Source organism: Ochotona curzoniae, unplaced genomic scaffold, assembly GCF_017591425.1.
Source record: "Ochotona curzoniae isolate NIBS_2020 unplaced genomic scaffold, NIBS_Ocur_1.0 contig_1071, whole genome shotgun sequence".
NCBI lineage: Eukaryota > Metazoa > Chordata > Mammalia > Lagomorpha > Ochotonidae > Ochotona > Ochotona curzoniae.
In genome coordinates, this window is record NW_024464939.1 from 10,319,688 (window position 1) to 10,335,239 (window position 15,552).

The 15,552-nt window shown below is 41.8% G+C and overlaps 2 protein-coding genes across 4 annotated transcripts in view; one reads left to right on the forward strand and one right to left on the reverse strand.

Annotated features, from left to right (window-relative positions):
• Nucleotides 1-8,057: 8,057 nt before the first annotated feature.
• Nucleotides 8,058-10,189, reverse strand: LOC121164756 (cuticle collagen 34-like). The gene is made up of 2 exons (XM_040992983.1): nucleotides 10,185-10,189; nucleotides 8,058-8,751 (listed from the first exon to the last, which is right to left on the reverse strand). The coding sequence occupies exons 1-2, from the start codon at nucleotides 10,187-10,189 to the stop codon at nucleotides 8,058-8,060; spliced, it is 699 nt and encodes a 232-aa protein (XP_040848917.1).
• The window catches only part of SNX16 (sorting nexin 16), a 42,619-nt gene continuing 35,187 nt past the window's right edge, over nucleotides 8,121-15,552 (forward strand). Inside the window, exons 1-3 of one of the 3 annotated variants that reach the window (XM_040993968.1) lie at nucleotides 8,121-8,303; nucleotides 10,588-10,837; nucleotides 10,925-11,064. In XM_040993968.1, the coding sequence (XP_040849902.1) occupies nucleotides 10,690-10,837; nucleotides 10,925-11,064 (288 nt within the window). In that variant the 5' untranslated portion in view covers nucleotides 8,121-8,303; nucleotides 10,588-10,689. Of the gene's footprint in view, nucleotides 8,304-8,966; nucleotides 9,029-10,509; nucleotides 11,065-15,552 lie in introns of those variants that run through there. The other 2 variants (XM_040993960.1, XM_040993952.1) reach the window with 2 other exon arrangements.

A 15,552-nucleotide genomic window follows, 5' to 3' on the forward strand; every position in this document is an offset into this window, starting at 1 on the left:
GTTGCTGCTAAATTCCTGTAGGTTTAGAACAATGACTGGCACCTGGTAGGCACAAAACAAATATTTGGCAAATTAGTATTGAAATGTGGCTCCTTACAGAGCTGAGGTAATTTGACACAACCATGATGATATACAGTTTCAAATTTCATTCTGCAAGCCTTTATTCCCATTAAAAAAAACATTTGCTTAGCTATGGCATTCCTACATATGAGCCTTTACACTATTCTTGTGGCTATGACATTCCTATATATGAGCCTGTACACCATTCTGCCTCAGGTGCTCCACCACCTGTCTATATTCTTTGTCTCATCTCCAAAATTACACTGCACCTGATCAACTCAATTCGATTTTTCCAGTTCATCCAGTCTTTCAACAAACAAAATTAACGAAATGACATCAGATCTAATATAAGAGAATAAGTCAGCATAACAGTAGAAACACTGGGGACAGAATAGCCACACGATAATATCAAATTTATCAAGACAAATCTTTTTGGGGATCTAAGTTAGGTTTCACATAGTAATCTGGAGTTAGCACATGGCCAGAGAAAGAAAGAAATGAAACAACTTGGACTAAATACTGTGCGTATTAAATAGCAAGAGGAACCCAGGAGTTCCTGAAACCAAATCCAGATTTGTCCACAAATGTTATTTTTCTGTGCGGGTATTTGAAGGTCCAAGCTCTATTCCCATCAGTGAACAAACCAAAAAAAGTATGCTGGAGAGGAAATCTGAGTCCAAGTTTCACAGACAGAATGTGGGCTGAGTGAAAACAACATTGTCTCTCAGAATAATTTTCCTGTAGAAAAAGGGCAAGCTAATCAAGCTTTCAGAGATTCAACCCGTAAAATAGCAATTACATTAATAGAACTCCCTCATGGGATTATTGGGAGGATTAAATAAATCAATGCAAGGTATCAACTAACTTTATTATGGTAATCATTTACAACACAAGCAAAGATCAAAATATCATGGTATACACCTTAAATTTATATCATGTTATCATTAGTACTGCATCAAAGCTGGAAAATAAATAAGCAAATGCAAGTCAACAAAGAAAAAATACAGAGAAATTTGGGTCAAAAATAGTGAATTAATGTATGTAACTTCAATAATTCAGTTCTCTCTCCAGTCAATTGCTATTAATTCAACGAACAATCATATATATTTTAGTAATGCTATTTACATCTTTTTCAAATAGGTGAACATTCTTGCGAAGTCAGAAATTAATGATAGTCATTATTCTCCCTTTCAGCAGTCACTGTACTAACAGTAAGCATGGCCATTTTTGTTTTTCACAATAAATTCATCGTGAGAGACACTTACAGTTCTTATGTCGCAGATAAAAGACAAAGTTATAAGTAGACTTAGGGACAACCCAAATGAGCATCAAGCTCCACAAGAAGATGGGCAAGAGATCTCGTGCTAGCCAACTGCAAACCTACTGCCTTTCAAGAGTTTTATTTTTTTTTTCCTGAAAAAAAATTGTTGGAAAAAATCTCTTACAAACAAGAATGTTGAAGTCTCTTTGTTCGAGGAACTTGGAAGGAATTTCATTGCCCATACATGCCAAGAATTAAGTACATCTTAAAATTACTTAAGACAAAGCATAAACTATATAATAATCTCTAATTCAGTGGTCTGTTGAATTTCAGTTATGCTTTCTTTGATGTTTGAATTTCATTTTTGCATTGTCAAATGTTTTTTATACGTTTGAATCCTGCTAACCAGGTAGCAATACTTGTTTATTTCTATTACTAGTAGAGAAATAAACTCTCACAGTATCAGATCCAAAGTTGACATTAGGAAGTGTTATCTAGTCCAGTGGTTAACGAATTACTTTGAGTAATTAAGGAACTCCTTTTGTCTAACCACACTTTCAATTACTTGTAGGGCTAGCTTCCATTCAATGCTTCTTCAAAGCAAAATTACACCATGAATGTGTGGTTTTACTGATATTAAACCACCAAATTCACTTTTATTGATTTATTCATTTAGGTTATCCCTATTATCTGCCAGAGCTTTTCCACCAAGAGAAGAAAAAGACACAGTCTTGGCTTGAGGCTCCCATGACGTAATCACGGCAGCAAACAGAGATAACACATCCAGTAGGAGTCAGTCGCAGCAGAGGCTGCGGGTGGGGCTGTGAGCGCATTGGCGAGGGAGATCAGGATAACTTCCTGAAGAGGAGATAATCTCGCAAACACAGAAGGAGGCAAATGGAAGACTTTAGAGTCAAAACAAACACAGTGAATAACAAAGAAGAAAACCAACAGCTCAGAATGCAAAACAATTCTAATGAATGGAGGTTCATTGCACATGGTAGGTCTACAATCATCAGCAAAACAATGAACTAAGCAAATAATTATTTGGGAAGAAATAATACTGTAAAAATTGTGTTAGGCATTGCAGGTTAAAGAACCACTTATAGTGCCCATATGTCCTGTCATAGGGCCTATGCTTTGCCTCTATTTCAGGTCTGCCCTCCTTACCACATACCCTAGAAAGCATCATATCATGGCTCAGGTTCTTGACTTCGTGCCATCTATACACAAGACACAGATTCCTAGTTTTTGGCTTCAGCCTGACTCAGCCTGGCTGTTGCAGGCTTGTGGAATGAACCAGCAGGTAGAAGATCTTTCCCTTTCCTTCTCCATCTCTGCCTCTCTTCCCCCACCTTGCTTTTTGTTTGTTCTGCCTTTCAGAACAAAATAAAACGAAGACACATTTCTAAAAACTATATAAATGTCAGTTCGCATAGGTGCTTCTTCAAATTGTTAGTTCCAGTGCTCTATTGCATAACAGGATGACTACAATAATGGACTGTACATTTCTCCAAAATTTAACTCCAAGAAAGAATTTTTACTATGAAGCAATTTTAAATATCCATGGTACTAGACATGTTTACCCTGATTGAGCATCACAATGTATACATATGTCAGAACATCACATAAAATCTTTTAACCTCAATTGGAGGGGAGAAATGGAACAGCTGCGACCAATCAAAGGATGAAGGCAAAATCTATCAAAATGCTGAAATTACAGTCCTGGCTAGTTTGCCTATATATTTTTTAAAAAGCTACTGGCCTATTTAAGGGCTGGCATAGGTAACTTCACATTCTCCTGATAAGCTGAGAGCTCAGAAAAGGGGAATGACTGCTTCCTTGCTATTTTCATAATGAAACTAGAAAACCATAACGAGGAGCAGCACTCCTCAGCTGCCCAACAGCTGCCGTGAGGCAAAAGCAAGCCTTCTACCCACCCTCCCTACTGAAAAGACACTGCTCTACTTTTGCTGTTCCACTTGGACCAGATTTTCAGTCTTTTCTTTCTTGAAAGCCTCCCTCCTGATCATGGCAGCAGGAAGTTTCAGACTTAATAAATCTTGTTTTGCCCACTGAAAACAAAAAAAAGCATCACTTGGTACCCATACATACATTTGTACAATTTTTATTTAAGCTAAAAACATAAGTAATCTCAGCAAAATAGATACATACATACATAGATAAGCAGATAGATCTAGTATAAGATCCTGGTCCTCAGAAAACACGAATAAATAAGAACTCACAATAAAGTGCAATGACTGTCACATATACCAAATTGAATTCAATCATAAAGGAGCGGATAAATTCTATCCGAGCAGAGTAGCCAAGTAATACTGCTAAGATTATATTTAAGGCAGACTTGAGTGATATACAGGAGCTCATCTATTTTCAGCATACCCTAGCACCACCTCCGGTCCAGCAAGGTGTGTCTCCTAACTGCCCATAACAGCCCTCTCTCAAGTCTTTGCTTTTGCCTGGTGTGTCCTGCCTTCCTCCTTGACATCTCCAGAACCTCTCAGCTCCATCAGGCCCAGTGCAGCTCATCGCCATGCATAAACTCGGTGTAGGCTTCTGACAAACCAATGCTAATTAAGGACATATCAGTGACTACACATTCTGGAAAGCTGAAGGATGCATAGGTACAACAATGTATAGAAGTGTTCCAACCCTGATGTCTTCCAGTACACAGCAAGAAGTTACTAGTCTGGGACTGAAGAATGACTTAATTCTCAGGCCAGTTGTCCAGTCTTTGATTCTTAGCTATCACATGTGGCTTATCTTTATGTTCATCATGTATTGAGTTCCATGGTCCTCTCTGTAATCTCAGGAAGAATTTGCTCTTCTTGTTCTTAGTAGGACAACCTTATCTGCTTGCAAAACTTTCCTTACATAATGTGAGGAAAATCACTAGTCAGTGCTAACTGTACTGAAGATTGTCAATGGGCCTGGCACGGAAGCCTACAAGCTAAAATCCTTGCCTTACATGAGCCTGCATCCCATACGAGCACAGGTTTGTGTCCTGGCCACTCCACTTCCCATCCAGCTCCGTGCCTTGGTCTGCGAAAGCAGTCAAGGATGGCCCAGATCCTTGGGACTCTACATGCACACATGGGAGACTCAGAAGAAGCTCCTGGTTCCTGGCTTCAGATCAGCTTAGCTCTTGCCATTGCAACCATTTGGGAAATGAGCCAATGGACAGAAAATCTTTCTCTTTCCTTTTCTTTGTAGATTTGACTTTATAATAAAAATAACAATAAGAAGCAAAAAGAGTGTCATCTCTGTGACATTATGTATGTCACATATTTCCCACACTGGACTTAGGAAATTTCACCAGTCAGGGCTCATTTGTGATAAATTCAGCTGTCATGTCACCCTGCTGCCACTTTACGCACCTCCAATTACTCCAAAAACAAGATTATTTTTTATTTTTCTTTGGATTCACAATCTCATGACAATAAAATAGAGGGCAGGGGAATACAAATTCCAAATAGTACGGTTAAAGAAACATTTGACAATAGAAACCAATGTACATTAATAATTAAGTGCATGAAATAAAAATAATTAATGAAGGTTTTTTTGTGTCATTTCAGTCATAAATTACTGATTTGTTTCTTTACATTATAAACAGACAGCAAGTTAGATCATAAATTATTAAAAGCTATTTGCAAAAGCCAGGGAGGCATTTCATCAGCGTCTCCTATTCATTTTAGGTTTGCCTTGTCAACTTGCTGTGTTACTTTTATTTCTGGTTTGGGGCAAAAGAACCAACTGTGGCAACACATAAGGGGAAAGAACACTTATCTAGTTAAGGGATAATGGGGTGTCTTGTGGGTTTCATGGGGAAGTGGAGATGAAAGGACCAGATCAGCTCCAAAATCTTTAAAAAGAAAAACACCCCATGCTTTCACAACACAGAATTTAGTCTGCCGTTAGCTCCAGTGACTCTCAACCTGTATCTTTCCTTTCCTCCCTACAGTTTAATTCTAGGAACGAACATTTGTTGGACATAATTTAGGTCAGATGTCCTCTTCAAACACAACCAACTATGACCCCAAAATAAATAAATAAACCATCTATGTTACAAGAGTTACTTCTTAGAAGCGAAACATGCTGGAATTGGGGAAGCCTGTTAGAGTTGCCTCCCAGATACAAATCCATTTTTTCTGCATTCAGTTACCCAGATACATACATTATTTTGTATAAAATTACATCTTTAGTGAGATCAAAATGTCCTTTCAGGGATCTATAGATTATATTAAATTAAATTAATAAAAAAGATATAAAATTGAAATATAAACAATTCAATTTGTGGGAACTATACAGAGGCATCCAGAGCTAAATCACAACAAACCATTAAGAAAAAGCTAGGCATCAAATACAAATTATGATAATGTGATCAATTTTACTCTGATTAACCACAAAATAGTCTGTCTTTCACACAAATGACCAACAAACAAATAGAAAGTAGAAAAATAGTATCAGTAGCCATCAGGAAAAACGTAAACAAACCACAAATCTCAACACAGCTAAAATGGCTACTACCAAAAAAGCAAAAAAAATAACAAATATTGGAAGGATGTGAAGAACAAGGTACCATAACATGCTGTTGATGGGAAAGCAAAGCAACAATTATGGAAAGCACTACAAAGATGCCTCAAAAAGCTAAAAATTGGCTTATTCTAAAACCCAGTCATTTCTAGGAATACATCCAACGGAAATGAAATCAACATATGATATACCTATACTCCCATATTTATTGCATTTTAATTCACAACAATAAACATGTGGAGTCACATAAATGTTCATAAACAGATATAAGACATGGTATATATAGAATACAAATATTCCATAGAATATTATTCAACCAAAGATGAATGAAATATTGGCACCGGCAACAAAATAGATGGAATGGAAGACCGTTCCATTAAGTCAAACAAATCAGACAAAGAAAGACAAATATTACATTCCTCTCATTTGTGTAATACACTTTTCAAATGTGTGGATGCCACATTATTTGCAATATATTTACAAATATTTTCTTCACTGAATTATACTTTTCACCTAATAGTGTGCCATTGTTTCTTAATTTCATGACCTGTGTCATGAATCTCACATTATATTAATACATATGCCCTTACTTTCAAAACATAGTATGTATATGTATATATTGTTCAGATATGAGACAAATACAGCAAAATGCTAAAAACACTGCTAAGTGTAAGTGTGCTCCTTAGATTTTTTTCCTTGTATTTTTCTGTATGATTCTAAATATTTAAAAATAAAGACAAAAATATTTTATGATTACATCAATGTCTTGAGGTAGTACATTACAAGTTGATGTTTTAGAAGTCAACTCTAGACATTTATTGGCATAAGGTACTACAGGAAACGAAGCAAAGGTGTAGTATGTGTCCTCTGTCGCGCTTCAGTCAGTAACTTGTAAAGCAATTTATGATTCATAAATTTCAATGGCCTCATCTCATTACACTAAGTGAAATCATCGTATCTCCTCCTACATATGATGCATCCTTACTTTTTTTTTTAAGGATTTATTTATTTGTATTGGAAAGTCAGAATTACACAGAGGAGACACCGAGAGAAGGCTCTTCTGTTTGCTGGTTCATTCCCCAAGTCACTGCAACGGCTGGTGCTGCACCAATCCGAAGCCAGGAGCCCAGAGACTCTTCTGGGTCCCTCATGCAGGCTCAGGGTCCCAAGGCCTTGGGCGTCCTCGACTGCTTTCCCAGGCCACAGGCAGGGAGCTGGATGGGAGTAGAACAGCCGGGATATGCTACTGCACCAGGCCCCATGCTTACTTCTTTAAGGTTTAGTGTTCCTTGGTCTCCTGACCTTCAAATTTTCCTCCTAAGAGGGCTCTTTGCTATCACCTGAAGCCCAGTTCCCAAACAGGCTGACATCCCAAGACTTATTTTTCTTGCCTTGGCTTTCCTCTTTCTTACCCTTATTAACCTACTGAACTCAGTGACAGAACTGACATCACAAGATCCAAAAGGCAAACTTCTACTGACAGCTACTCGTGTTTCTAAGACCACTCTTCCTAGAAAATCAATTTTTAGGTGAATTTCATGCTCATAAGATAATTTCTCTCAAATCAAAACCGTCATTGCAGCACATCTGATATTACCTCCTTATGATTACATTGAAATTCCTACATCAATTCACAAGTTCCACAGTCAATAGCACCGTTCTGATGGTGAGCAGGCCTGAACACTAGTCTGAATTTCAGTCTCTAAATATCAAGGCATGGTCTTCCTAACTGCCTTCTCTGTAGGTCTTCAGCTGCCCAAGTGTAACGGGCTCAATATTGCCTCGCTTGGGATAAAATTGCTCCCCGGATGAGTGGAACATTCTAAAGAACTTGAAGGACTACCTGCCAATGAGGACTCATGAATTACGTACGTAGGGCAGATCTCTCCTCTTCAAATCGATTGTCATCCCCCACAGCGCTGCTAATTTTGGAAATCTATTTTCCGGCTCAAGCGGGTGATGACTACAAGTTCCATGATGCAACGCGGCAAACCGGAGCACGTTAATTCGTGGTGCCTGCTGGTAATTGTAGTCTTCTCACTCCCCGCCGAACAAACCGTACCACAGCCTCTATTTCGCAAAAGCGTGACTTCAGACGTGAAGCCAAGGCAGAGAAAACGTGCTTGCTCCCTCAGAACTAGATTCCGTTTCCCGCTCCCAGTCAGCTGAAGGCGAAGCCTTGCAGTCAGCGGCTCCGGGGCTGGTGCCTAGGCCGCGACGTCACTGCCGGGAGGCCGGGCCGCCCTTCTCCTCCTGCTCGCGGGGCTCCTGCGCCCGGCGACCCGGGGAAGGCGGGGAGAGCTCGGGGTGTGAGCCTGGAGTCACGGGACGGCGCCGTGTTGTGGGCGGAGAGGACGGGCTGCGGCCGGAGGGCGTCCTTAGGAGCCGTCAGCGGGAAGCGCGCTGGCGCGGGATCGGCGAGTGGACGCCGGTAAGCCGTGCCGGGCGGGCTGGGCCGGTGCCGGGCGTCGGTGCGGGGGCCGGGAGGGATCCCCGGGCCGGCGAGAGGGAGCCCGGGCGGGCGGGAAGGATCCCCGGGCGGGCGGGAAGGATCCCCGGGCGGGCGAGAAGGATCCCCGGGCGGGCGGGAAGGATCCCCGGGCCGGCGGGAAGGATCCCCGGGCGGGCGGGAAGGCGCCCCGGGAGCCCACGGAGCCCAAGCCCGTTGCCCTTCGCGCCCGGCTTTCTCCGTTCCCTCCGGCCGCCGCGGTCTCCCCTCAGCCCGCGGTGCCCCGGAGCAGGTTGCCCTGGGCGGCCGGCCACCCCGGCGTGAGCACCGAGCCGTGGGCGGCGGTGTGGACAGGCCACCCTCCTCCAGGTGTGCCTCACCTGGCGGCCTCAGGTAGTTGAGTGGCCAAGGGCAGGGCGATCCCGCAGGCCTAGAGAAGGTTCAAGCCTCAAACTTTTATTTACTTTTTTTTTCTGCTTTGAAAAGCCGTCGGGCTGAACCGAGGAGTGGTGAATCAGCAGTTCAAGTTTCTAGTGTTTCCAGCAGTTTCTAGCAGTTCAAGTGTTGCTAATGGGGAGGGTTGTCCAGAGCCACGTGCTGAGTGAAAAGTCCTGTTTCAACGTCTTTCCAAGTCCTGGGCCGCCTGTCTTCCCTTTCTCACCCGTTAGAGTAAATGCAGATGAAGTTAGGTGGTCGGACCCATTGTGGTGAATTCTGTCATTTTGTTAGTCTTGGTCCTTACAATTCGTTATGTCTTTAGTACTGGGGGAAATTACCAATTTTTAGTTGTGATGGAAGATATTTTCTGATGGAAGCTGTACTAGTCTTTTTGATAGTAGGTTGAGTATGAGGAAGGTTTTTTAAGAATACTGGTTTGTTTTGTTTGCAAAGCAGCATTAACCTGGAAATGTGAGTAATAAACCTTTAATCACTTAATCTTACTAGGTATGAGTTTAATGTTCAATTGCTTTTGTTACTTATCAAGTTGATTTTTTTTTAAATACACTTGATTTGGGTCCGCCACGATAGCCTAGTGGTTAAAATCCTCACCTTGAACGCGCCAGGATCCCATATGGGCTCCGGTTCTAATCCTGGCAGCCCCGCTCCCATCCAGCTCCCTGCTTGTGGCCTGGGAAAGCAGCTGAGGACGGCCCAAAGCTTTGGGACCCTGCACCCATGTGGGAGACCTAGAAGTTCCTAGCTCCTGGCTTTGGATAAGCTCAGCACCACCCATTGTGATCACTTGGGGAGTGAATCAACGGACAGAAGATCTTCCTCTCTGTTCCTCCTCCTCTCTGTGTATCTGGCTTTACAATTTATTATTTTTTATTGGAAAGGTGGATGATTCACTCCCCAAGTGAGCGCAATGGTCGATGCCATGCGATCTGAAGCCAGGAGCCTCCTCCGGGTCTCCCATGTGGGTGCAGGGTCCCAAAGCCTTGGGCCATCCTCAGCTGCTTTCCCAGGCCACAGGCAGGGAGCTGGAAGGGAAGCGGGGCTGCCGGGATTAGAACCAGGGCCCATATGGCCCATATGGTGCTAGGCGAGGACCTTAACCACTTGCGCCACCGCGCCGGGCCCTAAAAATGCATTTGCTTTAAAAGATTATTTGAAGGCGGAGAGTCAGAGAAAGATCTTCCATCTGCTGGTTTATTTCCCCAACTGCTTCAACAGCTGGATCTTGGCCAAGCCAAAGCGGGAGCCAGGAACATCGTCAGGTGTGGCGGTGCAAGCGCCTGGGCGATCCTCAGCTGCTTTTCCTGGCACCCTAGCAGGGAGCAGCTGCTTTGTGGGTGGAGCAGCTGGGACTCTGATCGGTGCCCACATGGGAACCAGCACCGCAGTGGCTTGGTAACCTGCTACCCCATAGCGTGGGCTGGAATACACATCCAATCTGTGAGTTGTATTTAATGTTCCTTGAAGAAGGTTGGATACCACATAATATGCAAGTTTCTGATTCTGTTAATCTGATTCTTTAGGGCTTCACTAATTAAAAGATAGTGGGAATAATTCTCTCGTTCTTTTGCCCCCTGGCAAAGTAGTAAGTGGGCAGCAAGGTTAACATAACATGAAAGTCAAGAATAAGGGTTTTGAACAGTTTTGTTCCTTTTTTACCTTGCAAATGGAGCTCTTAGGATTGGCGTTGAAGGAAGGGGTTTCCAGCATATTTTCAGAAAATAGCCTGTCACAAATTTAAGACTATTTTGTTTTGTTGTGGATTATGTTCCAGATTAAAAACTAATTTTTCAATGTGTTCTGACTCTAGATAATGAACTGCTGAGAAGACGTAATGGATTGCTTCTTGGTTGACCTCTGAGTGCTTGGACTCAGCAGCGTGCTGGCTGTATGTTGCAGCGGCCACGAGAAGATGGCCACCCCTTATGTCCCGGTTCCCATGCCCCTGGGAAACTCCGCTCCCAGTTTCTCAGCCAACAGGAATCAGAGAAGTTCTTCCTTTGGCAGTATCTCAACAAGTTCAAGTTCTTCCAAAGGCCAGACAGAAGACATGAATACGGGTAATTTCAAGCAGACAGCTCTTGCTGATGAAATGGACAGTACTCCGTCTGTCTGTCGGAGTCCCCTCATTAAGACTAAATTTACAGGTGCAGAGTCTTCCATTGAATATTCTGCTCGACCTAAAGAGACTGAAGAACAAAATCCTGAAACAGTGAATTGGGAAGAGAGACCATCCACTCCTACTATCCTGGGTTACGAGGTGATGGAAGAAAGAGCTAAATTTACTGTAAGTACTGATGTCTAGCCAACAGGACACAGTGAAAGAATGGCTGAAGTAGGTGTTTAAGCCATTAAGTGAAATGGATTGACATAAGCCTGTACTTAAATGTCTTCAACATCCAATTTTAATGGTTTGTACACTGCTGATGGTTTTGATGCTGTAGTGAATGTTGGTTTTTTTCTTAAATCTCTGTAAGCGAGTACCTGTGTAACTGGCACTTAGGTGGAGGAACATCCACTACTCCAAAGGTCACCTTTCTCTCTGCCAGTCAGCACCAACTCGCCGCAGCACTTTTATAATAACTGGGTTAGTTTTGAGCATTTTTGGACTTTCAGCATCATAAGAGTCATCCTGGATCTTGTATAAATTGTAGGTGGCTCATTTTTATTCGATACTGTTCCATTATGTAGCTAAGCCATAACTTGGCATTTTGAGATTCTTTCAGATACCGCTGCTCTAAACATTTAGTACACATTATTTGCTTGATAAACAGATGCATACATTTCTGTTTTGGGTCTGTCAAGAGTAAAATTGCTGTATTGGATGGCCAGTTTTAGAAGATAGCGTGAATTCTATTCCCAAGTGATTGTACCAGTTTATTTATGCAAATTCTGTGTCATGCTTTTCCAACATGATGTTTTCCATCTCCCCCCCCCCTTTTTTTTTTAATTAATCAGAATTACAGAGAAAAGGAAAGAGAAAACAATCTTCTGTCTTCTGGTTCACTCCCCAAGGTGGAGAGAGCTGAGCGGATCCCAAGCCAGGATCCAGGAGCTTCTTCCAGATCTCCCACACGGGTGCAGGGTCCCAAGGCTTTGGGCCGTCCTCCACTGCTTTCCTGGGCCACAAGCAGGGAGCTGGATGGGAAGTGCGGTTGCCGGGACACGAACTGACACACATATGCTCAAGCGAGGCGAGGACCTTAATCACCAGGCTACTGTGCCAAGCCTCGCCATCTTTTTCATAATTAGTAAAGAGTAATATCACTTTGTGGCTTTAAGTGACTAATTAAATTGAATCAATTTTTTGAAAATTTTGGTCAGTGGGATCTTGTGAAATATGTGTTTAAGTTTTCTTTTTTTTTCGTTATTTTGGGATAGTATCCATTATATTGATTTTTTTTTTAATGCATATTGGACAAAAGTCCTTTTTCAGATTCTCTTTTTTTACTTTGGTGATACATTTGATATGCAAGCTATTCATTGTAATATAGTTTAATTTGTTAATCTTTTCTTCTGTGACTAGCAGTTTTTGAAATCTTTGCCTATTCCAGCATTTCAAAGATTATTTTTTCTAAAAATTGTATTGCTGGTCCCTTCTTCTTTAGGTCTGTAAGCTACTTGGTTTTACTTTTTTATCCATGGTGTTTTTCCTCCACCTTGTGTCAGTTCATCTGGCTTCTGATAAAAAGACAACTGGCCTTTACTTTGGCAGTATTGCCTGTCTCCTGACGATACATGGGTCTGGTTTTGTGTTCTGTTTTCCATTCTTTGTAGTAAAACTCGAGAGTTGGTCTTGATATTCATTATTTTACAACTTCCTGGATGCTTTTCACCTGTTAATGTAACTATTCTTGTATCCTTACATTGGCTTTTTGTCAAGCCTACAGATTATTCTTGGGAAAATTGGTAGTTTTAGAACATTGATTTTCACATCCAGGAACCTTACCCATTGATTCAACATCTTTAATTTCTTCTAAAAACATTGTGTTTTGTTTGTTTGTTTGGTGCATATGGCTTGCTTTGATTAGCTTTAGTGTCAGATAATGCATGTGGTTTGATAGCATAGAAGGCAGGGTGAGGAATGTCCTGCCTGCGAGCTGTATGAATCATTTAGTCTGTCAAGAACAGGTGGGGCTGCAATTTTATTGAGTCCATGGTGGTGGCTACCACAGTAACCAGAGCAGGGCAGAGTTTGCCTCCAACCAAACCCAGAATGGATGGTGGAATTCTGGCAGGCCCCTCAGGCGGTGAGAACACTGTTGCACCAATGAGAGGCACAGACCCATACCCCCACACCACCACCACCAATAAGGGCCGAGGTAACCCCCATCTTGGCTTCCACGTCAAGGAGAGTTTAAAAGGGCTCCTTCCCTGTCTCTTCCTCACTCTTCTTGCTCTGCAGCTCACTCCTTCACGCCTGTCTTTCTGCTGCCCGGGGAAGGGAAGCCCGTGGTTCCCTGAAATAAAGGCCATCTACATTCTTTTCATATATTCGGCTGAGTTATGCTTTCCCTGGTGGTCGGCAAATCTAACAGCAGGCTAAATTTTTAGCTGATAAGTTGGTGTATAGTGTAAATATCCAAATGGCCCTTGACAGAAAAGACTCCCCACTCCTGTGAGGAATACCTTTTTGCTTTTTATCTGTTCATTGATAATTTATATATTTTGACCTTGTCTGTTTATATGTTTGTTGGACTTGACTAAACTCACCTGAGTAAGTTTAGAGTACATTCTCTTGGATTTTCTTGCAGTAGGATTTTTACATTTACTTCAGCATTTCATGCTATAGATTTGTGACAGGAAGGAAGGAGCTGCCAGGAAAAAAAAACAACTATTGGCATAATTTATGAAGACGCTGTCTTTTGGATTAAGTTATCCTAAGTTTGGTGAGATGATGAGAAATCTGTTTGAAGCTATCTCATATGAAAATCATTTTGGAAATTTTGGTGAACTCGTGACACTTCCTTAGCCTGTATTCTTTTTGTATAAACATGCATTGAAGCTGTGCTATAGATCTAGAATTCATAATGATGTTCAGAGATGAGAATTTTAGGGAGAGGGTCAATGCTTTCATGAATGGGGTCACTGCTCTTGTCAGGAAAACCCCAGGGGACCGTCATGCGCCTTCTACCAGCAAGACCAAAGTGTGAGGTGCCACCTGTGAACCAGAAAGCCAACCTTCTCCAGACACCAGAATCTGCTAGGGTCCTGGCGTGGGCCTTGCCATTCTCTCAAACTGAGAGAAATTTTTGTTGCTAATATTTATTTACTAAATACTATTTAGTTTATAGTATTTTATTGTAGTGGCCTAGGCTGAGTAAGGCAAATGGTATGTGTTACAAGTTTATGGCCACGTTTACTGCAGAGATAGGTAAACAAAATATTTCAAGACACTAGAAAGAAAGAAGTAAGGGGAAGATATGAAATCAGTCATATTAATTGTATGCTGTATGCAAATGAGGGTGCTTCAAAAAGATCTTGGAGGAGCAGCAGTTAGCCTGGAAGTTGTTAAGCTGCCCACGGCCCACGCTGGAGTCCAGGGTTCAGCTCTCTCACTCCTGAGCCCAGCCTCCCTCCACTGCAGACTCAGACACAGCCGGGGAGACGGTCTCTGGTGGAGGCTGCGCTGACTCAGGCAGGTGGGATCCTGTGCCCATGGAAGCGAGCGCCAGCTTCTGGCTTTGGCTCCAGCCGGCCTCGGCAGGGATTCGGAAAGTGAGCCAGCAGAGGAGAATGCTCTCTTTCTGCCTCTCAAATAGGTTTTGCTTGCTTGTTTTTAATTTTTAGAAGATACCTCATACATAGATTTCTTAATTTTTGGCACTAGACTATATTTACCTTTGCCTTTTAGTTCCTTTGTCCATAGTCTTAATGAAGTATGTGTGTGTGTGTGTGTTTGTAGGGAGAGATTAAAGTTTAATGGAGTAGTCTACACTGGGAATTCGGGATTGGGAATTAGAGATTAACAAAATAGTTTTCCTTACATATATCCCTTTGAATTAATCTCTTAGCTAAAGAAAATCTTAGGACTAACGGAGATCTGGAAACATAGTATGCCAAGTGTTTGAAAAGGATTTTAATGTATGGTTATATATCGGGTGGTATACAGTGGCACATTTTTGAAAAGGGTGGTGACTAGGATTGGGAAGGAGGCATGAGAGTATCTTCAACTGATCATTTTTTGTTGCCCTTGGAACTAGTCCCGTGGATGTATTCGCCTCCCGAAAATTCAAGTTGCGTACTCTCACAGTTTGTGCGCTGCTTTGTATATAATTTACTGTTCGACATATGCTTCTGCATTTATTCACATACATGTCCCAAAACAAGCACTGATTAAATGGTACAAAATATTGTAAATTTATTGTAAATTTTAAGAATAGAAGCAATAAATACTGTTAGGGCATAGGAAAGGGAGCGATCTGTACTGTATGTAACATGTTTAGTGAAAGCATGATTTATACAAGTGGCAAGGTAAAAGGAATGCTTTCTCATAGAAATGAAACACCAAAGTGACCTTTTTCTTCCTGGAGAACTAATGTGAAGGAGCCAGAGTGGAGAGGAGGAGGGAGAGGGGCTAGGAGTTCATCTTCTGAAACAGGAAAGGCAAGTCAATATTTGTAGATAAACCGAATTTCAAAGTACATCCATTATTCATGCTCAAAACATTTTAAGTCCACTTATCTCTCTCTCTCTCTCTCTCTCTTTTTTTTTTTTTAGTATCCTAAAGCAGTTTCTTTTTATACCCATTAGGATTTTGTTAGGTCAGGATTCT